Source organism: Rhinoraja longicauda, unplaced genomic scaffold (genome assembly GCF_053455715.1).
Source record: "Rhinoraja longicauda isolate Sanriku21f unplaced genomic scaffold, sRhiLon1.1 Scf000197, whole genome shotgun sequence".
Taxonomy (NCBI): domain Eukaryota; kingdom Metazoa; phylum Chordata; class Chondrichthyes; order Rajiformes; family Arhynchobatidae; genus Rhinoraja; species Rhinoraja longicauda.
In genome coordinates this window covers 4,948-29,970 of record NW_027601415.1, presented here as the reverse complement: position 1 = coordinate 29,970, position 25,023 = coordinate 4,948, and the positions used below count along the sequence as shown (strand labels likewise).

Here is a 25,023-nt window from a genome sequence, read left to right as displayed (position 1 = left end):
CTGATCAGCCATGAACACATTGAATGGCGGTGCTGGCTCGAGGGGCCGAATGGCCTACTCCTGTACCTATTGTCAATTGAAATGTAAGGTTTGTTTCACCTTGCAGATGCTGCCTGACCCGCTGAGTTTTGGGGGCAATTTCTGCCTTTATTACACATTTTAAGCCATGCATGTTGTTTGGGTCGCAGGTGTGGTAACAGGTCACAAACGTCACTTATTAAATCAGATTCCCGCTGTTTCTGCAATTGTCAAAGTTAATTCTCAAAGTTACAGCTGGTCTGTGGTCGCACCGCGTGGCGTTGCTGCCATCTAGTGGCGGGACCAAGAAGTGACGCGGTTAACGCGTTGAAATGAACGGAGTGATAGCTCTGATTCCACTTGCTGTTTATTTCTCTCTTCTCACATTTACATTCCCCCTGGTTTTATTTTCGCGCTCACTGGGGTTTTTACGACGCGGAATTTGGGGATTAAATGGGAGCCGTTCAGCGCCGACCTGTTGTACTCTGGGTTTCTGCCCCACAGCCCCTGAGCCCCGCTCCTGACGCCGGTCCCGGGACAATAGACAATAGACAATAGACAATAGGTGCAGGAGTAGGCCATTCAGCCCTTCGAGCCAGCACCGCCATTCAATGCGATCATGGCTGATCACTCAATCAGTACCCCGTTCCTGCCTTCTCCCCATACCCCCTCACTCCGCTATCCTCAAGAGCTCTATCCAGCTCTCTCTTGAAAGCAACCAACGAACTGGCCTCCACTGCCTTCTGAGGCAGAGAATTCCACACCTTCACCACCCTCTGACTGAAAAAGTTCTTCCTCATCTCCGTTCTAAATGGCCTACCCCTTATTCTCAAACTGTGGCCCCTTGTTCTGGACTCCCCTAACATTGGGAACATGTTATCTGCCTCTAATGTGTCCAATCCCCTAATTATCTTATATGTTTCAATAAGATCCCCCCTCATCCTTCTAAATTCCAGTGTATACAAGCCCAATCGCTCCAGCCTTTCAACATACGACAGTCCCGCCATTCCGGGAATTAACCTAGTGAACCTACGCTGCACGCCCTCCATAGCAAGAATATCCTTCCTCAAATTTGGAGACCAAAACTGCACACAGTACTCCAGGTGCGGTCTCACCAGGGCCCGGTACAACTGTAGAAGGACCTCTTTGCTCCTATACTCAACTCCTCTTGTTACGAAGGCCAACATTCCATTGGCTTTCTTCACTGCCTGCTGTACCTGCATGCTTCCTTTCATTGACTGATGCACTAGGACACCCAGATCTCGTTGAACTCCCCCTCCTCCTAACTTGACACCATTCAGATAATAATCTGCCTTTCTATTCTTACTTCCAAAGTGAATAACCTCACACTTATCTACATTAAACTGCATATGCCATGTATCCGCCCACTCACACAACCTGTCCAAGTCACCCTGCAGCCTTATTGCATCTTCCTCACAATTCACACTACCCCCCAACTTAGTATCATCTGCAAATTTGCTAATGGTACTTTTAATCCCTTCGTCTAAGTCATTAATGTATATCGTAAATAGCTGGGGTCCCAGCACCGAACCTTGCGGTACCCCACTGGTCACTGCCTGCCATTCCGAAAGGGACCCATTTATCCCCACTCTTTGCTTTCTGTCTGTCAACCAATTTTCTATCCATGTCAGTACCCTACCCCCAATACCATGTGCCCTAATTTTGCCCACTAATCTCCTATGTGGGACCTTGTCGAAGGCTTTCTGAAAGTCGAGGTACACCACATCCACTGACTCTCCCTTGTCAATTTTCCTAGTTACATCCTCAAAAAATTCCAGTAGATTTGTCACGCATGATTTCCCCTTCGTAAATCCATGCTGACTCGGAATGATCCCGTTACTGCTATCCAAATGCTCAGCAATTTCGTCTTTTATAATTGACTCCAGCATCTTCCCCACCACTGATGTCAGACTAACTGGTCTATAATTCCCCGTTTTCTCTCTCCCTCCTTTCTTAAAAAGTGGGATAACATTTGCTATCCTCCAATCCACAGGAACTGATCCTGAATCTATAGAACATTGAAAAATGATCTCCAATGCTTCCACTATTTCTAGAGCCACCTCCTTAAGTACTCTGGGATGCAGTCCATCAGGCCCTGGGGATTTATCAGCCTTCAGTCCCATCAGTCTACCCAAAACCATTTCCTGCCTAATGTGGATTTCCTTCAGTTCCTCCATCACCCTAGGTTCTCCGGCCCCTAGAACATTTGGGAGATTGTGTGTATCTTCCTCAGTGAAGACAGATCCAAAGTAACGGTTTAACTCGTCTGCCATTTCTTTGTTCCCCATAATAAATTCCCCTGCTTCTGTCTTCAAGGGACCCACATTTGCCTTGACTATTTTTTTCCTCTTCACGTACCTAAAAAAACTTTTGCTATCCTCCTTTATATTATTGGCTAGTTTACCCTCGTACCTCATCTTTTCTCCCCGTATTGCCCCGACCCTTTTACACACCCGGAGCGGAACCGGAGCAGATTCTCAGCCAGTGGTCTTCCTCCCAAGACCAGAAGAAAGGATAAAGTTTCTCCGTGAATTTATTCCCAGTGAAGGTGTGGAGATGGGACTTGGTGTCCGCGTCGTAAAATGAAACTGTTCCGGACTCGTAACTGAGATAAACTCCCACCCTCCCGGGGATGGGACGGGTGGGGAGACGGGATGGAGGGTCGGTATCTGCTTCAAACTCATCATCCCACCAACTGATGCTCCAGACTCCAGTCTCCGGGGTCAGCTCGTCCTCTCTCTTCCTCTCCACAGACTCTGCGGCGACTCCCAGACACCAGCCTGGACTCCCCGCCATCTCCACCTCCCAGTAATTTCTCCCCGATATGAATCCCTCCGATCCCAGCACACACTCACTGCCTGTAAACCTCTTCCCGGTGTCAGGGAGACTCCTCCGGGTCCGGGTCCATCTCATCCTCTTCCGATCCTCAGACACCTCGAGCTCCGGATGCGCTGTTTCCACATCCAGGGTGACGGAGACTGGGGGGAGAAGCAGAGAATCAGAGAGTCCTGGTGGTCCGGGGAGACTCGGGCAGCACTGCCCCAGGACCGGTGGAGAGGCCGCTCGGCCTCAGGCACAGGCGGGCGGACAACGGATACCCTGCCCGGGGTTTCACCCACAACCTCATCGAGTGGAGAACAGGCACCTTTGAGGAGACTGGAGTGAGGGGTAATTGGAGGTGGTTAAAGAGGAGGTAGAGATGTGGGATGGAGTTGCCGTGATCACACTGAACGGGAGTGGACTGGACGGGCAAGGCAATCTGCAACTGGTTACTTGGTTTATTTATTGGAGGGTGGGTTTGATGCGTCTGTGCAACCAAGAACACTCTGATCTCGTTGTGAACCAATATATGAACTTCACTGAGGGACTTGACAATGTTCCGCATGTAAGGCTGGTCCAGAATGCGAAGGCAGGTGGATACAAGAGGAGTTGGTAAAATGGACCCATAATTGGCTTGGTGATTGGAGGTGGAAGGTAGCGGTAGGAGGATGATTTTTCTGCCTGGAGGTCTGTGACTGGTGGTGTGTATCACATATCGCTGCTGCAACCTTTGTTGTTTATTATATATTTTCGTGGCCTGGATCTGAATGTAGGAGGTGTGTATAGTACGTTTGTGGGGAATGGGAAATGTTATGGGTTGCGAGGAAGTCTGTCAAAGTTTGCAGAAAGATCTAGGCTAGATCATCAAAACATTATTTTCATGCGGGGATACAAATTCTGGAGGACACAGTTTTCTTCACACAAAGAGTTGTTAAGAGGTATCAGTTTTACCTCGTTTGATGATATCAGATGTTTCGCTCAATGCCATGTTGTAGAAAAAGGTGTGATCAAACTTTTCATTTGGCAACTTGCCTCTGACCACCAACATTGGTTTGGCTTCATCACTGAACCTGCAAATATTTAACAGCTGGTTATAAACGGAGCATTTGAGCTGTTCTTATAAAATATACATTGTTTCAGTTAAAAGCATGTCCTACCGTGTCTTGCGACCAGCTACCTCCTGAAATAAATAAAACACAAATGTCAATAGTCTGAGATGGATCGTCATGATCCCGACAGCGGGTATTTTGCCAAATTGCTACACAATAACTCACTGATAATTCCCATTTCCAAACTCTTTGCCTGTGCCACACAGACAGGAAGTGGATATTCTGATAGAGACACCAAACACAGGGCAAAGCATTAGGAATGTTGATGAAAATAGGCGCGATCATGCAACCTACGAGTCAGACCGGTCAGAGAAAATGGGCTGGAATATTTTAGGATCAGCGTAGGATTTAAATGGGTGGGGGATGGAAATATTATCACTACTTGTGGGGGGAACAAAAATCAAAGCTGAAATGTAAGATGACCTTTTGATAAATTCCATAAGAAATGCAGTAAACAGAACATGGAACTCACAGGACGGCCTGAAGACAATATTGCAGATAAATTTAAGTTGAAGTTAGATAAATACATGAGGATTCCTGGAATTTGGGGCATTGCTGTAGGATGTGGTGAGTAGTTGGAACAGACGGAACATTGACCCAGTTCTGAATTACTGGTAAACGCGGCATTTATTTCAGAAAATTTAACCCACCATTTTGTGCCTGTGCACTTTCACTTCACCAAACTGTAGTGTAACCCCTCACCTTCAGAAATATCATGCCGTCCTTGTGATCTATCTGTTCCTGTAACTTTGAGAGTTCCTCCTGAATGGACTTTAAATTCTCTTGAATCTCTTGAAGATTTTTCTGCATTGTTTTTACAATCGTCTTCTCTTCCTCCCGGATCTCTCCCAGTAAGCACTGTTCTTTCTCAGTGAGAATCTGGTGCAGTTCAGCAAACTGGGATGTGATCTGTGACTGAAGTTTGTGTGACTCTTCCTGTCAGATGAAAGATGATAATATATATGTTATATCATTCTGAGCGCAGAATATGCCATTTGGTCCATCATGTTCATGCTGGGCTTCATATGTATCTACACAAATCCCATTTACATGTATTTAAACCATAGCTTTCATTACCTTGGCAATTAAAGAGCTCATCATGATAATTCTGGAATATTTTGTGAAAGTAATGTACAAGCACATCATTCCCATTTCCCCAATTCAATTCTCTGCAACATGTTCCATTTAATTTCTCCATTAACCCTCACTGGACAGAACCAGGTCACCAGAACTATCAGACAACAGCACCACTTAGAATGTCAGACTTCACAGAGTCATACAGCAAGGGGTCATACCGACCAAGAAGCCCCATCTGCACTATTTCCACCTGTCCGCATTTGTTTAAATACCTTTTAAATGTTGTTTTGGTACCTGACTCAACGACCTCATCTAGCAACTCTTTCCATGTACACACTACCAAATTTGTCCTTCATGTTCATTTGAAATCTTTTCCCTCTCACCTAAAACCTACACCCTCACTTTCCCGATCCTCCTACTAAGACTGACCATCCAACGTATCATTCCGTTTCGTGGTATTATACACCTGCCACAGTCCATTCTTCAGACTACTGCCCTCCAGGGAGTAAAGTCCTTGGCTGCTCAACCTCTCCCAAGTATTTTGGCCCTCGACTACTGAGCTCTATAGAGGTGCCAAATTATTACACACATCGCAAGATGAAATGTACACAAGAACATTAAATCGACAGTACAAACCTGAACTTCAGAAAAGCTCTCTTTCTGTTCCTCCTCCGTTCGCCAGATCTCTGATTCTTTGTTTCTGAGAGATTCGAAGGTAGATTTCACCTGACCCTAGGGTTGGGTTTTAAATCAGAGAATAAAATTGTCAGAAAATAAACAAGACGTGACATAATGAAGTGATCAGAATCGGTTTGCTTTTACCTTGTAGATTTCAACAGCTTCTTCTATCAGCATGAAGCTGTGAGACGTGTGTTCCCGCGCAGCTGCACAAACCACACAGATCAGTTTCTTGTCCGTTTCACAAAACAGCTTCAGTTCTTCCTGATGTTCCTCGCAGTGAAGTTTACTTCCCTTTGTCCGATTCATGCTCAGTTTTCGAGCTTTCTCAGCCAGTCTCGCCAAGGCCCGACTAACCCTGAGGGTGCGTTCTTCAAACTCCTCTCTACATTCCGGGCAGGAGTTTCTCTCCTCCCTGTCCCATCTCTGTGTGATACAGGAGCGGCAGAAGTAGTGGCCACACTCCAGTGCCACCGGATCGGTGAAGAAATCCATGCAGATGGGACAAACTGCCTCCTCGGTTAAACTCTCGACCGGGTCTTTCGCAGTCATTGTAACTCCGCCTCTTCCTGGTCCAGTGTTTTCCACTGCGCGCGCTGCCGTCTCCGGCAATGACCTTATTTGGCTGCAAGTGTTCAGTGTGAAGGTGTCCTGGCCACTTCCAACTAATCACTCGAGGGAGAGGTCACTTAGACATTAAACCGGCCTGAATATAGACGAAAGCGGAGAGATTGCCCTGGGATTGTGTAAGGCAGGACAGAAAGGGACAGGGACCAGCGCTAAGGAGGTGTAACTGAGGAGGCGTTGCACGTGTTGGGCAGTGGAACCCGCCGCCCGCATCTCCGTTCACAGCCCGGGATCAAGATGGAACGAGACTTCTACCCGGTCTCAGAGGGTCGTCGGGCATAGGACCCGAGGGCCACAATCATGGCGACCACTTTTAAGAAATTGGACAATTGCACCTGCGGCGCCAACAAGGGTGGGGTGGGGGGTTCCCCCGCTGTCAACCACGGGGCAAGTGGTTCACGGGTTCCTCTCAACCACCACCTCCCTGTCACTGAAAACCTGCCACTGTTAAAGGTGTAGGAAATGCAGTCGCCAATTTGCAGAAAGGACAACTCAAAAACAATGTTCAAAAGATTAAGGGGTGGTAGCGGTAGAGTTGCTGCCTCACATCGTCAGAGATTCGTCAAAAGGCCGAATGGCCTACTCGTGCAATTATTTTCTACGTTTCGCCGTTTCTATGGTGACGTTTTGGAAAGTGAATCCATTCCAATCCCCACTCTCCCAGACCCGCCGCCGCCCGCCTCGTATAGTCCCACCTCCGTTGCCCGACTCGAGTAGTCCGGTGCTCCCTCCTCCTCCCTGCACTGCCCGCCAACGGCTCCACGGAGGGGTGTGGACGTGGAGGCCGAGTGGGCGGAGGGAAGGGTGGGGGGTAGGAGGGGGGTGAGGGTGGGGGGAGGAGAGAATGGCGGAGGCGGGGGTTAGGGGAGGAGACAGGGGGCGGGGGAGAGTGAGAGTGGAGCTGGGGAGGAGAGAATGGGGGGGGAGGAAAGAGTGGGGTAAAGGGGGGGGGTGGGGAAGGGGGGGGTTGAGAGAGAGTGGGGGTGGGGAGGAGAGAGTGGGGGGAGGGTTAGTGGGACTGGGGAGGGGGACAGTGGGGGAGGGGGACAGCGGGGGAGGGGGGTGGTTGGGGGAAGAGAGAGTGGGGGTGGGTGTAAGGGGAACAGTGGGGATCAGGGAAGAGGGGAGAGTGGGGGGAGGGTGGGAGGAGCAGAGAGTGGGGGTGGGAAGTAGAGTGGGACTGGGGTGGGGGCAGTGGGGGTGTATGGGGTGGTTGGGGGAAGAGAGCGTGGGGGTGGGAGGGAAGGGGAAAAGTGGGGGTCAGCGAAGAGTGGAGGGGAGGGAACGGGGGGAAGGTGGGTGGTGGGAAGGGGATAGTGAGAGTGAAAGGGGAGGAGGGGGTGTGGGAGGAGGGAGGGGTGGGGGAGGAGGGGGAGTCTGGAGGAGAGAGAGGGGGTGTAGGGGGAAGGGGGGGTGGTGGTGGTGGGAAGAGAGTGGGGAGAGAGTGGGATGGGGATGGGGATAGTGGGGGTGCGGAATAGGGGACAGTAGGGGTGGGAAAGAGGGGACAGTGGGGGTAGGGGGGGAGGGGACAGTGAGAAGGGGGCTGGGGCGAGTGTGTGTTGGGGATGGGTGGTGGGAGGAGGGGCTGAGGGTGGGGGAGGAGAGTAGTGGGGGTGGGGGAGGAGGGGTGGAGGAGAGAGGGGGGATGGGGAGAGTGAGAGTGGGGCTGGGGGGGGTGAGAATGGGGGGAGGGGGAGAGGGAGGAGCAGAGAGTGGGGTGGGAGGGAGAGTGGGACTGGGGAGGGGGACAGTGGGGGAGGGGGGTGGTGGTGGGGGGAAGAGAGAGTGGGGGTGGAGGGGACGGGGGACAGTGGGGGTCATGGAAGAGGGGAGAGTGGGGGTGGTTGGGAGGAGCAGAGAGTGCGGGTGGGAGGGAGAGTGGGACTGGGGAGGGGGACAGCGGGGGAGGGGGGGATTGTGGTGGGGGGAAGAGAGAGTGGTGGTGGGGGGAATGGGGACAGTGGGGTCAGGGAAGAGTTTGGGGTGGGGAAGAGGGGAGAGTGGGGGTGGGGGGAAGGGGGACAGTGAGAATGGGGGTGGAGCGGGTGGGTGGAGGTGAGGGTGGGAGTAGGAGTGGGTGACGGTGGGGGGAGGAGGGAGCGGGGAGGCGGGGTGGAGGAGAGGGGGGGAGAGTGAGAGTGGGGCTGGGGAGGAGAGAATGGGGGTGGGGAAGGAATGTGGGGGAAAGGGGGTGGTGGTGAATCGGGGGTGGGGGAGAGTGTGGGTGGGGAGGAGGGAAGAGTGGGGGTGGGGAGAAGGGGTTGGGGGGAAGTGGACAGCAGGGGTGGGGGGGAGGGGGTGTTGGTGGGGGGATGAGAGAGTGTGGGTGGGGGGGAAGGAACAGTGGGGGTCAGGGAATATTTGAAAGTGGGGGGTGGGGAGAGGCTTTGGATCCAGGGCTCCTCGGTCACACCCTCTCCCTTTCCGTGTACACCCTCTACGAGGAACTTGGTCTCCCACCTGTCTTTTAATGATAATTAAAAAGTCATACCCACTTACATTATTACATATTAATAGGTTCGTGCAATAGATAAATGAAATACCCTCTGGTTGAATTTGGATAATTTGCACGACTAATAAGATTCACAAGAACCGAATAGAAAGTTTGTGTTTATTAGAACATGTGCTTGGTGCTTCTCGACCCGAAACGTCACCCATTCCGTCTCTCCAGAGATGCTGCCTGTCCCGCTGAGTTACTCCTGTATTTTGTGTCTACCTTCGATTTCAACTAGCATCTGCAGGTCTTTCTAACACATCAACACAAATCTGCTCGGATAGTATAACTCGGATAGCAGCAGAGTGTTGATTCACAAGAGCCAGGAGTTGCTGGAATCTCAAAACATAAATAAATCCGGTCGACTCAACGGGTGAGGCAGCATCTGTGGAGCGACATGGATGTTTCATGTTTCCACTCGTGATCCTCAGGCTTGATGAACGATTGGCTTCCCGTCTATTAAATCGTGCGTAAAAAAGAACGAGCCTTTACAGAATTTCACTTTCAGAACTTGAATTTCCCCGCTGGTATGACTTGGTACATCTAGATTGTAATCGTTTCCAGTATGATTTGAATGGACAGCGCATATGCAAAGCTTTTCACTGTACCTCGGTGCATGTGAAATCATAAATCAAAGGAGACCAATATCACCATGTTGTTGTCAGCGTGTTAGTGAATGAATGAATGAATGAATAAATGAATGAACGAATGAATGAATGTGTAGGAGCCATTTATGCTTAATTCAGTTATTGTCATTGTGTTATGGCTATGTTTTAATATTTCTAGTTTATGTCTTTTTTGCCTGCTTGTGGGTGTGACTTAATGCGTAATTGGGAGTGTCTAGATGGGAGGAGGCTAGTGTGTCGACAGAGGTTGTGGGTCAGTTTAGACTCGGAGGATGGTGAGCATACAGTTCTTTACCATACGCTCGTACCAGCTATATTTGTGAGAACCGTACGGTAATAACTGCAAGAATTTCAAGATATTGTTTGTAGAAGAAACAGTTGATAAAGTACGGAAACTGATTAATTACTCTATGATTTGTGGTACTTTAATAAAACCAATTAATGAAGAAAAGGAGTTTGGAAGATTAATTTTGTCATATCAGGGTGCGACGTGTGCGTAAGCTATAACTACATTTCATCCCAAGGAAGTAATGGCTATCGAAGTGGGATTTCGAGATGGTATACAAACTGCGATTACATTAGAGTAAAGAACTTGCTCTGAAGGAATTAAAGTAAAAGGAATTTAAGAAAGACTTGTTCTCCAAGCAAAATCTGATTCTACAGTGGAATTGAAGAAGAAGCTGAATATCTGCCAGAGATTGGAGCTGAAATCCTGGAACAAAGAACCTGCCGGTCGAAGGCAAATTGATACGGTCTACACCTGGATCCTCGGAAGATTGACGACTTCATTGACTGGGTACCGCGAGTAGACGACTGTTTAGTCGTAATTTGAAGTTAAGAAGTTTAAAAAACTTAAAAGCCTGTGGGAAATTTCTGCAGAAGTACTATTTGATACAAGAAGCTTGTTTTGCTACGACGAGATAAGGAAGCCCAACTCGCTGAGCATGACCTTGAAATTAATGATGTTATGAACTTCTGAAAGATAAAGTGCTCAGCCAGCGATTGTGCTTGCCGAAGACTTTCAGCCTTGAAATTAATGATGTGTTTTGAAAAAAGGCTCATTCTGTTTTGAATTCTTCTGGTGTTGCTGGAACATTGTGATCATGGATCTTCCGTCAGGTAAGTACGAAGAACTGCCACCGGAGGGAAATGTGGAGCAAAAGGCAAGAAGATATGAAAAAAGAGACATTCAACTTTCAGAAAAACGACTGGCGGCCGATCTGGAAAAATGCCAGAAGGAGAGAGACAAGCTGTGGAGGAAGGTCATCAAATCGATTGAATGTCAGAGGGAACTGATGGAGTCAGATGGGAATGCGAACACTGTATGATCTAATATGGATCACCTGCTTAACCTTCACCAAGAGATTGGAGAAAAACAACACTCGATATTGTGTTTGCAATTACCAGAAGGACAACTCGAATGGCACACTCAGTGGTTCTAAGAGAGGAAAAAGATTTTTGACGGTTTCGTGGCTGACGTGGATAAATGGATGCCTGAAGCCATGGCTCAAACATCGCACTCTACAGTGGAAGGTGCGCTGCGACAAGGTGTAGAGGTGGAAGAAGAGATTACACCTCAGGATAGTGTCTCAAACGTCTCAACGCGAAGATCTAGACATAAATCCAGTTCTGTAGCCAGTTCAGCTACGAGGATCAGCTATGAGAGACAAGAAGAACAGCTGAAGAGAGAGACAAGAAGAACAGCTGAAGAGAGAGGCTGTGAGACAAGAAGTGCAACTGAAAAGACAAGTAGAACAGCTGAAGAGAGAGAAGGAACGGCTGGAAATAGCCACAAAGCTGGCAGCTGCAGAGGCAAGGAGGGACGTACTGGAGGGCCGAAGGTCTAAGGCCAGCTCGAGAGTTTCCCGAAGAAGGGTTCCTTAATCCAAGAAAGAGCTACTAAGTAGGAACCAAATGCTGAGGCCAACCCACAGCCAGGGCCAGCCTGGTCTCGTGACGCTGAACTGGCACTGAGTAAGTGGATGGTCGACGAAACTTTAACAAAGCAACCGGGTGCTAGACCGAAGCAACCTACCTTTGGGATGCCTGTTACGGCTCGGGATGAGCCAACCCAATACTCTTTTCAGAGGCCCGCTCGTCAGCTACCTACACCCAGACAGAGACAGACAACTGACTATGGGGCTCATGGCAGAGTTTACCAGGATCGCCCTGAACCAAGCCAGGGACCTCAAAATGAGTTCTACGAATTAGTAAGGAACCAAACGAGACTCAGCGAGCTCATGGTCCAACAAAATCTTTCTGCTACCTTACCCCCAATGGAAATTCCTCATTATGATGGTGATCCCTTACAATATGAGGCTTTCATAGCGGCGTTCGAAGAAGGAGTGGAAATGAAAACCACGAGTTTCAGAGATCGTCTGCGATTTCTGGAGCAATACACGAGTGGATACGCGAAGCAGCTTGTTAAGAGTTGCCGATATTTGCCTGCGGATGCGGGCTATCGAAAGGCAAGAAGATTGCTTGGAGAGCATTTTGGTGACAACAGAAGATTCCTAACGCATACATGAAAAAGGCCTTTGCTTGGCCAGTTATTCAGGCGGAGGATGTGAAGGCATTGCATGAGTTTGCAATGTTTCTCAGTGGTTGTTGTGATTCCATGAGAAATGGCAGCCACATGGAAGAGATGAACGTTGTTAGTAATATGAAGGCTATCGTCCTGAAACTGCCCTATGGGCTCAGAGAGAAATGGAGAGACAAAGAAGGCCTGATACAGGAGGTTGACGATAGAGAGGCCATGCTTCCTGACCTGGTGAATTTCATGGAAAGAGAAGTACAAAGTTAATGTCAAACCTACGCTATGGGAATATTCAAGATCCCAAATCAGCAACTGTTAAAGGCTCTACATTTACTAAGGGCAGTGGAAGACTAGGACCTAAGGAAAGCAGTCTCTCATTTGAAGCAAGAGGACTTGGAAAAGTGGCCTTACTTGAAGGTTGTAAAATTACCCAAAATAAACTCAAGTATTGACCTACTTATCGGAACGAATGCTTTTGAAGCATTAGAACCTAGAAGGGTTATTACCAGTCAAGAAGGTGGTCCGTTTGCTGTGAAAACCATTCTCGGATGGGTTAACTGTGGCTCCCCGAGAAAGAATAATAAAGGCAGAAAGGGGAGTAATTATACTGTGCTGCTGTCAACCGGATATCTATCGTAAACCTAGAGGAGTTGTTGACTAAGCATAATAATCACGACTTCAATGAAAGAGCCGGCAAGGAATCAGAAGAAATGTCCAGAGAAGAAGTAAAATTCTTGGAAATTATGGGTCGCTCAGTAAAGATGATAGAAGGCACTATTGCCTGGATCTACCCTTTAAACAAGAAGGTCTTAGTCTGCCGAATAACCGATGCATTGCAGAACAACGTATTCAGAATCTGAAACGCAGGATTGGTAAGAATACTCAATTTCATGATGAATATACATCTTTCCTCTCGGAAATGATTAATAATGGTTATGCAGAAAGAGTGCCGGAAGACCAGCTGAATAGAGGTGATGGAGAACTTTGGTATATCCCACATCATGGGGTGTATCATTCAAAGAAGGGAACATTAAGAGTGGCCTTCGACTGTGCTGCGGTTTTCAAGGGTAAATCATTTAACTGTCAGCTGTTACAGGGTCCAGACTTAACGAACTCACTCATCGGAGTTCTTATCAAATTCAGACAAGAGCCGGTAGCCTTGATGGCAGATATCAAAGCAATGTTTTATCAGGTCAAGGTGTCGGAAAAACATGTTGACTACTTGCGATTCAGATGGTGGCCGGACGGTAATGCACAACAAGATCTTGTTGAATATAGGATGAAGGTACATCTCTTCGGAGCAGTGCCATCGCCGAGTTGTGCAAACTTCGCATTGAGGGAAACCGCTGAGGATAATAAAGCTTACTTTTCAGAAGAGGTGACAAACACATTAAAGAGTAATTTCTATGTGGACGATTGTTTAAAATCTATGACGACGGAAGAAGAAGCGATTCAAATGGTCAAACACTTGACTTCCCTTTGCAATAAGGGAGGGTTCAGGCTAACGAAATGGATCAGCAACAGCCGTGCTGTACTGGAAACTATTCCACCGGAGGACAGAGCTAAGGAGACTCGGGAGTTGGACTTGGATAAGGACGATCTGCCCATGGAAAGAGCACTGGGATTGCACTGGTGCGTTGAAACAGATGTGTTCAAGTTCAGAATCTCGATTCAGGATCGACCATGTACAAGACGGGGCATCCTGTCTGTGATTGGTTCTGTTTACGACCCTTTGGGATTTCTTGCACCATTTACACTACCAGCCAAGTTAATTTTGCAGGATCTCTGTGAGAAGAAACTTGGATGGGATGAGAGTATAACGCAAATCGTCTCTCAGCGATGGACAGAGTGGTTACAAGATCTCAACAAGATCTCGGAGTTCAGAGTGGACCGGTATATGAAGCCGACAAACTTTGGTCGAATCAGATTTGCACAGCTGCATCACTGTTCTGACGCAAGTGAAAGTGGTTATGGTACTGTTTCGTATTTGAGATTGGAAAATGATGACAGTGAAGTACATACTGCGTTCTTAATGGGAAAGGCCAGAGTGGCACCATTGAAGCAAATGACGATTCCCAGGATGGAGCTTGCAGCCGCAGTCTTAGCCGTTAGAATTGACATATTGCTGCATAAGGAGCTGCAGCTTGAGCTGGTGGAGTCTACTTTTTGGACTGATAGCATGACAGTGCTTAAGTACATTAATAATGAAAACAAACGCCTCCTAACCTTTGTAGCAAACAGGGTCTCTTTAATAAGGGATGCTACTAAGGTATCACAGTGGAAGTATATTAATACCAAGGAGAATCCTGCGGATGAGGCGTCTAGAGGATTAACAGCGGACCACTTCTTAAGTAATAAGAGATGGATCAGCGGGCCAGAGTTTCTCTGTAGACCAGACAGTGAATGGTCAAAGTTTAAGCTGGAAACTGAAATCCTTACCAATGATCCGTAGGTCAAACAAGACATTGTAGTGAATGTCATTAGTAAGGATCCGCTAGATTCCACAAACTATCTAATTACTTACTTTTCATCATGGAATAGATTGAAGACTGTGGTGGCTTGGTTTCTTAAATTAAGAACAATGCTTTTGCAGTGGACTCGTAAGAGAAAGGAGATTCAGACTGCGATGAGTAGTTTGGAGACGGATCCTGACAAGTTGAAAGTCAAGGTGGACAAAGAGATGCAAGTTTTTAAGGTATCATACTGGGAACAGTGCTTATGTTCAGATGATCTTTTCAATGCAGAAAATGCTATTATTTCTTTTTGTCAAAGACAAGAATATAAGGATGAGCTATCAGCATTACAAGCTGGTGAGCATGGTGTTAAAATAAGTAGTCATTTATACAGGCTTGACCCGATGTTGGATAAAGGACATCTGAGAGTAGGGGGTCGCCTAAGTAAACTATCGATGCCTGAAGAAGCTAAGAATCCTATTATTCTCTCAAAGGACTTTTATATTTCAACATTGCTGTTACGGCATATTCATGAACAGATCGGACATGGTGGAAGAAATCACATGTTGTCGAGACTTCGTTGGAAATATAGGATTGTCAAAGGTAACTCCGCTGCAAGAAAGGTTATAAAGAATTGTGTTGCGTGCCAGCATCAGCGAGGAAGATTTGGTGAACAAAAGATGGCAGACTTGCCTCTGGAAAGGATTCGACCTGATAATCCTCCATTTACAGAGGTAGGAGTTGATTATTTCGGTCCTGTTGAGGTTAAGAGAGGACGATGTCTGGTGAAAAGGTATGGTGTGATCTTCACTTGCATGGCAGGTAGAGCGGTGCATCTTGAGATGGCATGTACACTGGACACAGATTCCTGTATTCACGCACTGCGAAGATTTATTTGTCTACGAGGTCAGGTTCTTTCAATAAGATCTGATAATCGTACAAATTTTGTTGGAGCGGAAAGAGAGTTGAGAGAAGCGCTTAAAGGCTTGAATCAGAACAAGATCCAGAATGATATGCTTCGGCAAGGCATACGATGGTACTTTAATCCCCCAGCGGGATCCCACCATGGTGGTGTTTGGGAACGATTGATTCGTATGATCCGAAATGTGCTGCGTTCGGTTCCTAAACAACAGACTATGGATGAAGAAGGATTGCAAACCTTGTTTTGCGAAATTGAGGCAATTTTGAATGACCGACCTATCACCAAGAGTTCTGATGACCCGAACGACTTGGAAGCGCTTACTCCAAATCATATTCTTTTATTGAAAACTAGGCCAGTGCTACCATCTGGGCTCTTTGCAAAGGACGACTTGTATGTTAGACGCAGATGGAGGCAGGTGCAGTATATGGCGGACCTTTTTTGGAAACGGTGGACGCGAGAATATTTACCTTTAATTCAGGAACGTCAACGATGGTTGAGAGTGAGAAGAAATTTTATTCCAGGTGATATCGTTTTGGTGGTTGATTCTACTGCACCACGAGGTTCTTGGTTGATGGGCAGGATACTGGAGATTATGCCGGATGTTAAAGGCTTTGTGCGTACGGTACGACTTCAAACTAAGGACAATATTTTGGTAAGACCAATAACCAAGATATCCCTGCTTCTGGAAGGTGAAGGAGAACATTGAAGAATTGCGAAATAAATTTGTACGATGATGTATATGTAATGCGTATTGTTTTGTTATTGGATGAATAGTAAGCTTTTATAGCTCCTTTGATATCTATTAGTAATTGCTTCGTTATATACGCAGAACAATTAGGGGCCGGTATGTAGGAGCCATTTGTGCTTAATTCGGTTATTGTCATTGTGTTATGACTATGTTTTAATATTTCTAGTTTATGTCTTTTTTGCCTGCTTGGGGTGTGACTTAATGCGTAATTGGGAGTGTCTAGATGGGAGGAGGCTAGTGTGTCGACAGAGGTTGTGGGTCCGTTTAGACTCGGAGGATAGTGATCATACAGTTCTTTACCACGCGCTCGTACCATGCGCTCGCACCAGCTATATTTGTAAGAACCATACGGTAATAACTGCAAGAATTTATAGATATTGCTTGAAGAAGAAACAGTTGATAAAGTACGGAAACTGATGAATTACTCTATGATTTGTGCTACTTTAATATATCCAATTAATGAAGAAAAGAAGTTTGGAAGATTCGTTTTGTCATATCAGGGTGCGACGTGTGCGTAAGCTATAATCACATTTCATCCCCGAGAAGTAATGGCTATCGAAGTGGGATTTCGAGATGGTATAGGAACTGCCATTACAACCATGTTTAAAAGGCATTTGAGCAGGTACAGGGATGGGAAATATTTACAGCGAAATGGGCCAGACGCGAGCTGCTGGGAGGAGTGTAGATGGGGCATATTGGTCGATACGAGCAAGTTGGGCCGAAAGACCTGCGTCCGTGCAGTTGGACTCGATGATAAATGGTAGGGGCCCGGTGCTAACGAGGCCTCGGGTGTAACTGAGAAGGCGTTGGGCAGTGGAACCCGCCGCCCGCATCTCCGTTCCCAGCCCGGGGTCAGGATGGACGGAGACCTCTCTCCGGACTTATTTTAATCCACAACTGTGCACCTGTCTCTCGTGCGCCAGTCTTCAGGTTAATCTATATTTGCAGACGCAGCGCATCGCTTGATAAATTGTGTTATAGGATCCATTAACCTTTATGCCAGAGTATTTAGGTTTGTCCGCTCACGAGTGACAGTGGGGGGGCGGTGAACATTCCGCATCGAAAGCCTGGGATCGAATTTGTTGAATTTCCAACGCCAGTGAAGGTCATTTTCCATTACATTCCCCTTGTTGGGGTAACAGAGTCATGGAGTGATGGAGCGTGGAAACAGGCCCTTCGGCCAAACTTTACTCGCCACCTGGCCACCTGGTTGCGTCTCTGTTGAAATCGGTGTGGTCTTTGCTCCTCCCACTGACCGCCACAGATGGGAAGATCATTGGCCCCCATTGCTCCGGATCCGAAATTGGACCCCTCTGTCAAATCTCCCGACAGCCCCTATCTATATTCCCCGGAGAAGCAAACACTCTTCTCTGGTGTTATCCTGAACCTGAACCCCGTCATCTCCAAAACCTTTCCAGCAAATATCTCCTACACCTTCCCGAAGCCTCCCGATTCATTCCTTGTGTTTGGTGAAGGGAAATATACCAGATTCCCCAGTCGGGGGTCCTAACCTGTGTTTCTCATGCCCAGGGCAGCGTTCACCGAGATTTGTGGAGCTTTGGAGATCCGCTCATCAAACACTCTTCTCCTCAGACGGCCAAACTTTTTGCAGGCGCCTAGTAGGAGCTGGTGGATTTCACCATCGATGTCTGCTTTCGTCTGGGAAGAGGGGTGCCGGCCAGAGGACCCGAGGGTCTCCATCATGACGACCATTTTAAAGAAATGGGACAAATGCACCTGCAGCGCCAACAGAGGTGGTTCCCCTGCGGTCAACCACAGAGCAAGTGGTTCACGGGTCCCCCTCAACCACCACCTCCCTGTCACTGAAAACCTGCCACTGTTGAAGGTGCAGGAAATGCAGTCGCCAATTTGTAGAGAGGGCAACTCAAAAACACAGTTCAAAAGATTAAGGGGTGGTACCGGTAGAGTTGCTGCCTCACAGCGCCAGTGATCTGGGGTCCATCAGGACTACGGGTGCTGTCTGTACAGAGTTTGTACGTTCTCCCCGTGAGCTGCGTGTTCTGTGGTTTCCTCTCACACTCCAAAGAGGAATAGGTTTGTAGGTCAATTGGCTTGGTATAAGTGCAAATTGTCCCTAGTGTGTGTAGGGTAGTGTTAATGTGCGGGGATCGCTGGTCGGTGCGGACTCGGTGGGCCTGTTTCCGCGCTGTATTTCCAATCTAAACTAAAGCAAACTAAACTGCTGTCTCCCCGTTCAGTAGATTTCAAAAGAATTCAAAAGCAAGCTGCATAGTGCAAGTAATTTTGAGTTTATTTCAATTACAGTATTGGAAGCAACAATGCACATCATTCAAATAAACGCGTGATCTTTCAATTAGCTTGTCGTGAGTGTCAATGGTTGTGTACATTTTCCAAATCACTGAACATGAAATATATCTATTACATTGAACTAGTCATTGAACGGAGTTAATAATACCGTAACGACTTATGACCAGATGGGTCCAACGACATTATATTTTTTAAATATTTTCACAAAAGTAATTTCTGTTCCGTTGCCGGACGCGGTTAACGCGTTAAAACGAACGGATCGACAGCTCTGATTTCAGTTGCGGTTTATTTCTCTCTTCCCACATTTACATTCCCCCTGGTTTTATTTCCGCGCTCACTGGGGTTTTTACGACTAGGAATTTGGGGATTAAATGGGAGCCGTTCAGCGCCGACCTGTTGTCCACCGGGTTTCTGCCCCACAGCCCCTGAGCCCCGCTCCTGACGCCGGTCCTGGGACCCGACCCTTTTACACACCCGGAGCGGAACCGGAGCAGATTCTCAGCCAGTGGTCGTCATACCAAGGCCAGAACAAAGGATAAAGTTTCTCCGTGAATTTATTCCCAGTGAAGGTGTGGAGATGGGCCTTGGTGTCCACGTCGTAAAATGAAACTGTCCCGGACTCGTAACTGAGATAAACTCCCACCCTCCCTGGGATGGGACGGGCGGGGAGAGGGAGTGGAGGGTCGGTATCTGCATCAAACCTGTCATCCAACCGCCTGATACTCCAGACTCCAGTTTCCGGGGACAGTGTGACCTTTTCGTTCCTCTCCACAGACTCTGCGGCGACTCCCAGACCCCAGCACAGACACCCCGCCACCTCCACCTCCCAGTAATGTCTCCCCGATGTGAATCCCTCCGATCCCAGCACACACTCCCAGTACATAAACCTTTTCCTGGTGTCAGGGAGACTCCTCCAGGTCCGGGTCCATCTCACCCTCTTCCGATCCTCAGACACCTCGAGCTCCGGACTCGCTGTTTCCACATCCAGGGTGACGGAGACTGGGGGGAGAAGCAGAGAATCAGAGAGTCACCGGGGGGGGGGGGGGGGGGGGGTGGAGACTCGGGCAGCGCGGCCCCGGGACCGGGGGAGAGGCCGCTCGGCCTCAGGCACAGGCGGGCGGACAACTGAAACCCTGCCCGGGCTTTCACCCACAACCACATCGGGTGAACAACAGACATCTCTCCCAGAGTTTTTAATCCAGAGATGACGAGGGGAATTTTGTGAGGTGGGGGAGGGTGGACGGGGAGGACGAGTGCGGAGAGTGAGGAGGATTGCGAGATTGCGGTGGGGATGGAGGAATGAAGTGGGTTGTTCAGATATGGAGGCAGATCGGAGCAGGAGGATATTGAGGTGAGTGGTAATTTGAGGTTGTTAAAGAGGAGGTAGAGGTGCGTGGTGGGGTCGTCATGATCACAGTGAAAGGAGGCAGACACGAGGGGCCAGATGACCTGCTCCTTTGTTTTTTGAGTGGAGGGTGAGACAAAGGGAAGGGTGGGTTTGTTAGTCAATTGGAGTGGGTGCAAAAGGGTTTACAACAACTTCATCAGGTCTGAAGGGCTGGGCTATCAGGTGAATTTGGACAGTCATAAGGTCATAATGTCATAAATGAAAGTATTCGAATGAGGCCATTCGGCCCATCAATTCTACTCCATCATTCAATCATGGCTGATCTATCTCTCGCTCCTAACCCAATTTTCCTGCCTTCTCCCCATAACCTCTGACACCTGTACTAATCCAGAATCCAGCTACCTCTGCCTTAAAAATATCCACTGACTTGGCCTCCACAGCCTTCTGTGGCAATGAATTCCACAAATTCACCACCCTCTGATTAAAAGCATTTCCCCTTATCTCCTTCCTAAAAGAACATCCTTTAATTCTGAGGTGATGATCTCCAGTCCTGGACTCTTCTCACTAATGGAAACATCCTCTCCACGTCCATTCTATCCAAACCTTTCACTGTACTGTATTTTTCAATGAGGTCCCCCCTCATTCTTCTAAACTCCAGCGAGTACAGGCCCAATGCCGACAAACGCTCATCATAGGTTAATCTACTCATTCCTGAAACAGACTATTCAGACTGGGATATTTTTTCATGGGAGCCTGTCAGAGTGACATTATAGATGTGCATAAGATGCACAGATAAGGTGATTAGTGACAATACTTCACCCAAGGTCGGAGAGTCTAAACCTCGAGTGCATCAGTTTAAGGTGAGAGTGGAAACAATAAAAATGACCTGAGGAGCAGGTTTTCCAGTCAGTGGGTTGTGTAGATGTGGAACAATCTGACAGAGGAAGTGGGCGAGGCAGGTACAATTACAACAGTTTACAGAGAATTGGGTAGATACGTGGATAAGAAAGACTTTTAAGGTTATGAGCCAGACTCAGGCAAGTGGTTGGGCAACTTGGTTGGCATGGTCGAGTCGAGTCAAAGGGCCTGTTGCTGTGCTACAAAGCTCTCTGACTCTGTGATGCTTCCCAGCAGATGAGCTTGGTGGGAGATCAAATCTTCAATTTCCCTTCAGTCCAAAATACCATTAACCTTTGCATCTTAGTATTACTTAAAGATAGACACAATCAAAGGTAGACACAAAATGGTGGAGTAACTCAGCGGGACAGGGAGCAGCTCTGGAGAGAAGGAATGGGTGACGTTTCAGGCTGAGACCCTTCTTCAGACTGTAGAAGGTTCTCGACCTGAAACGTCAACCATTCCTTCTCTACAGAGATGCTGCCTGTTCCGCTGATTTACTCCAGCATTTTGTGTCTACTTTCGATTCAAACCTGCAACTGCAGTTCTTTCGTACACATGTTACCTAAAGATGTCAGAAACAAGAACAATGGAAAAGGTATTAGCTTTACCTTGCTTGAAGTCATCAGATGTTTCTTTAAATACTGTGTTGAATGAAACAGGGCAATGAAACTTTTCAATCGGCAAGGCTTCATCTACCACCGACAATGGTTTGGCTTCATCACGAACCCTGCGAATATTTAACAGCTGGTTATCAACTGAGCATTAGAAATATTTTGAACTGTTCCACCAAAACTAATAATGTTTCCGTCAAGAGCATGTCCTACCTTCGCTTGCGACCAGCTTCCTCCTGAAAGAAATAAAACACAAATCTCAATTGACTGAGATGGACCGTCCTCATCCCGACAGCAGGAATTTCTCCACATTCCCACAACCCTCTGATAATTCCCATTTCCCAACTCTTATCGCCGCTGTCATGCAGATAGAAAGCGGATATTGCCGTAGTGATGTAGAACAATGGGGAAAAGCACAAGGAAAGTTCATGAGAATTACGCCATAACTGAGAGGATGGAACTCAATGCAAAGACAAAGTCGTGGGATTTTATCTGGAGAAGACATCAGGAATGATGAGATAGGATTTAAGTTTATCGGTGGATTTAAATGGATGAGGATGAAATAATATCTCTAATCGATGGGAGAGCAAAAATCAAAGCTGAAATGTAACGCGGTCTTCAACAAATACCGAAAGGAATGCAGTCATGAGAACATGGACCTCACTTGCATTGGAAGGACTGAAGCCAACAGCAGAGATAATTTAAGGGCGAGCGGGATAAACACGTGAGCACTCCTGGCATTCGAGATGCGGTGAGTAGATGGGAGGGATGTTGAGTGGAGCAGAAATCTTGACTGGATAGGATGGGCTGAATGGTCTGTCTATGATGTAGAATGGGATGTCATTCTATGGTGAACAAATGTGGATAAAACAAACAGAGCAAATTCCCCCAAGGTGACCGCCCACTGCTGATGGGAACCGGATGTAGATGATCAATCTGCTGTGTGCACCACGCTCTAGATTTCAATGTTGATCCCCACAATGTGGTCATGGCTGATCTAGCCGAGGACTGAACTCCTCCGCTCTGTCCCACTCCCTTTGATTTCAGTTCCCCAAATTTTCAAAAATGTATCTTCCTCTCGTATAAGTACGTCTAACAGGTTAAACCTCTCAGAGTGTCTGGGTTGGAGAATCCCAGAGATTTACTGCCCTCTGTCCATTCGTGGCCCTTGGGATCAGATATAGGATCACCCGTCGTAGTTCTGAACTCCACAGAATACAAACACCTCTCTACATTCCGGCCAAGCAGTCCTGAGATCCCATAGATTATGCGGGAGACAATTTAGTTTGGGAACAACAACACCTGGAACAGAAAGACCATTTACCTAGTACTCAATTACTGGTAAAGGCAGCATTTATTTCTGAAATGTCTCCACCATTTTGTGACTGTGCCCTTTCACTTCGCCAGACTGTAGTGTCACCCCTCACCTTCAGAAACACCACATTGTCCTTTTGATCCATCTGCTTCTGCAACTTAAAGAGTTCCTCCTGAATAGATTTTAAATTCTCTTTGATCTCTCCAAGATTTTTCTTCATTCTATTCAGAATCCTCTTCTCTTCCTCCCGGACGTCTGCTAGTTCGCGCTGCTCTTTCTCAGTGAGAATCTGGTGCAGTTCAGCAAACTGGGATGTGATCTTGGACTGAAGGTTGTGTGACTGTTTCTGTGAAATGAAAGGTGAAAATCAATATTTCATGTCACTGATTATGGTTCCTCGCGTCTTTACTGGTGACATTTGGCCTGTGCATTTTTATTTGCTTTGGCAATTCAATTGTTTTTCTAAATGCTTCTAAAATATCGTGAGGGTAATCTTACAACCCATCAATCCTCTACCCCTAATACAATTCCCAGCTGCCTATTCCTTCTCACGTGTCCATTAATTCCCATTTATCCGTCCACCACCCCCTAGTGGGGTGCCGCAAGGCTCATTGCTGGGACCGCAGTTATTTACAATATATCTTAACGATTTAGATGAGGGAATTAAATGTAATATCTCCAAGTTTGCGGATGCCACAAAGCTGGGCGGCAGTGTGAGCTGCGAGGAGGATGTTGTGAGGCTGCAGGGTGAGTTGGATAGGTTGGGTGAGTGGGCAGATGCATGGCAGATGCAGTAAAATGTGGATAAATGTGATGTTATCCACTTTTGTGGCAAGAACAAGAAGGCAGATTATTATCTGAATGGTGTCAGATTAGGAAAAGGGGCGGTGCAACAAGACCTGGGTGTCCTTGTACATCAGTCAATGAAAGTAAGCATGCAGATAAAGCAGGCAGTGAAGAAAACTAATGGCCTTCATTGTGAAAGGATTTGGGTTTAGGAGCAATGAGGTCCCACTGCAGTTGTGCAGGTTCCTGTTGAGACCTCACCTGGTGTATTGTGTGCAGTTTTGGTCTCCTAATTCTTGCTATTGATGGAGTGCAGCGTCGGTTCATCAGGTTAATTACCGGGATGGCAGGACTGACACCTAATGAAAGAATTGGTCGACTGGGCTTGTATCCACTGGAATTTCGAAGGATGAGAGGGGATCTTATAGAAACATGTAAAATTCTTTACTGATTGGAGAGGCTAGATGCAGGAAAAATGTTCCTTATGTTGGGCGAGTCCAGAACCAGGGGATACAGTTAAAGAATAAGGGGTAGGTCATAATCATATTGAATGGTGGTGCTGGCTTGAAGGGCCGAATGTCCTACTCCTGCACCTATTTTTCTATTTTCTATTTAGGACTGATATAATAATAATATATTCCTTTATTCATTCCACACGGGGGGAATTTACAATGAGATGAGGGGAAAATGTTCACCCAAAGAGTTGTGAATCTGTGGAATTCTCTGCCTCGGAAGGCAGTGGAGGCCAATTCACTGGATGTCCTCAAGAGTTAGACGTAGCTGTTGGGGCTAATTGAATCAAGGAATATGGAGAAAAAGCAGGAACGGGATACTGAATTTGGATGATCAGCCATGATAATACTGAATACGGGTGCTGGCTTGAAGGGCCGAATGGCCTACTCCTGCACCTGTTTTCTCTGCAGCACCCGAGGTCAGGATCGAACCCGCTCACCAGAACGAGGAGACAGCAGCACTACTTGTGTCACTGCGCTGCCCTGTTATTACACACATCACAGGGATCAAACCTGCACAAGATCAGGAAATCGAAACTTAAAAGCCTCACCAGAACACCAGAAATCTTCTCTTTCTGTTGCTGCTCCATTTGCTGGATCCCTGATTTATATTTTGTGAGAGACTGGATGGAAGATTTCACCTGATCCTGGAATTGCGTTTGAAAATCGGAGAATAAAAGCGTTAGACAATAAAAATGGAATTAAACAATGATGGGATTAAAATCGGTCTGTTTTTACCTTGTGGTTTTCAACTGCTTCTTTAACCGGCATGAAGCTGTGAGACTTGTGTTCCCGCCCAGCTGCACAAACCACACAGATCAGCTTCTTGTCAGTTTCACAAAACAGCTTCAGTTCTTCCTGATGTTCCTCGCAGTGAAGTTTACTTTCCTTCTCTGTCCGATTCAGGCTCAGTGTTCGAGCTTTCTCAGCCAGTCTCGCCAAGGCCCGATTCACCCTGAGGGTGCGGTCTGTAAACACCTCTCTACATTCCGGGCAGGAGTTTCTCCCCTCCCTGTCCCAACTCTGTGTGATACAGGAGCGGCAGAAGTTGTGCTCGCAGTCCAGTATAACCGGATCGGTGAAGAATTCCAGGCAGATGGGACAAATTATCTCCTCGGTTAAACTCTCGA

The 25,023-nt window shown here is 47.3% G+C and overlaps 2 protein-coding genes across 2 annotated transcripts; both read right to left on the bottom strand.

Moving 5' to 3' along the window:
- Window positions 1–2,387: 2,387 nt before the first annotated feature.
- On the bottom strand, window positions 2,388–6,275 carry LOC144590478 (E3 ubiquitin-protein ligase TRIM39-like). Its single transcript, XM_078395062.1, has 5 exons — window positions 5,868–6,275; window positions 5,682–5,777; window positions 4,017–4,039; window positions 3,811–3,929; window positions 2,388–3,017 (listed from the first exon to the last, which is right to left on the bottom strand). The coding sequence occupies exons 1-5, from the start codon at window positions 6,273–6,275 to the stop codon at window positions 2,485–2,487; spliced, it is 1,179 nt and encodes a 392-aa protein (XP_078251188.1). The 3' UTR covers window positions 2,388–2,484.
- A 12,312-nt stretch (window positions 6,276–18,587) lies between these two features.
- On the bottom strand, window positions 18,588–24,693 carry LOC144590491 (zinc-binding protein A33-like; the record flags this gene model as incomplete). The annotated part of the gene is made up of 6 exons (XM_078395076.1): window positions 18,588–19,420; window positions 21,278–21,396; window positions 21,494–21,516; window positions 22,708–22,941; window positions 24,445–24,540; window positions 24,632–24,693. Coding segments are annotated over 6 exons (1,067 nt in total), but the record flags the coding sequence as incomplete, so codon positions are not given.
- Between the last annotated feature and the right edge of the window lie 330 nt (window positions 24,694–25,023).

Coding starts and splice junctions, on each gene's coding strand:
- LOC144590478 (XM_078395062.1), bottom strand. CDS start 6,275: ATGACTGCGAAAGACCCGGTCGAGAGTTTAACCGAGGAGGCAGTTTGT. Junction 4,040..5,681: donor AGAGCTTTTCTGAAGTTCAG/GTTTGTACTGTC, acceptor TATTTATTTCAG/GAGGTAGCTGGTCGCAAGAC. Junction 3,930..4,016: donor GTAGCTGGTCGCAAGACACG/GTAGGACATGCT, acceptor AAATATTTGCAG/GTTCAGTGATGAAGCCAAAC.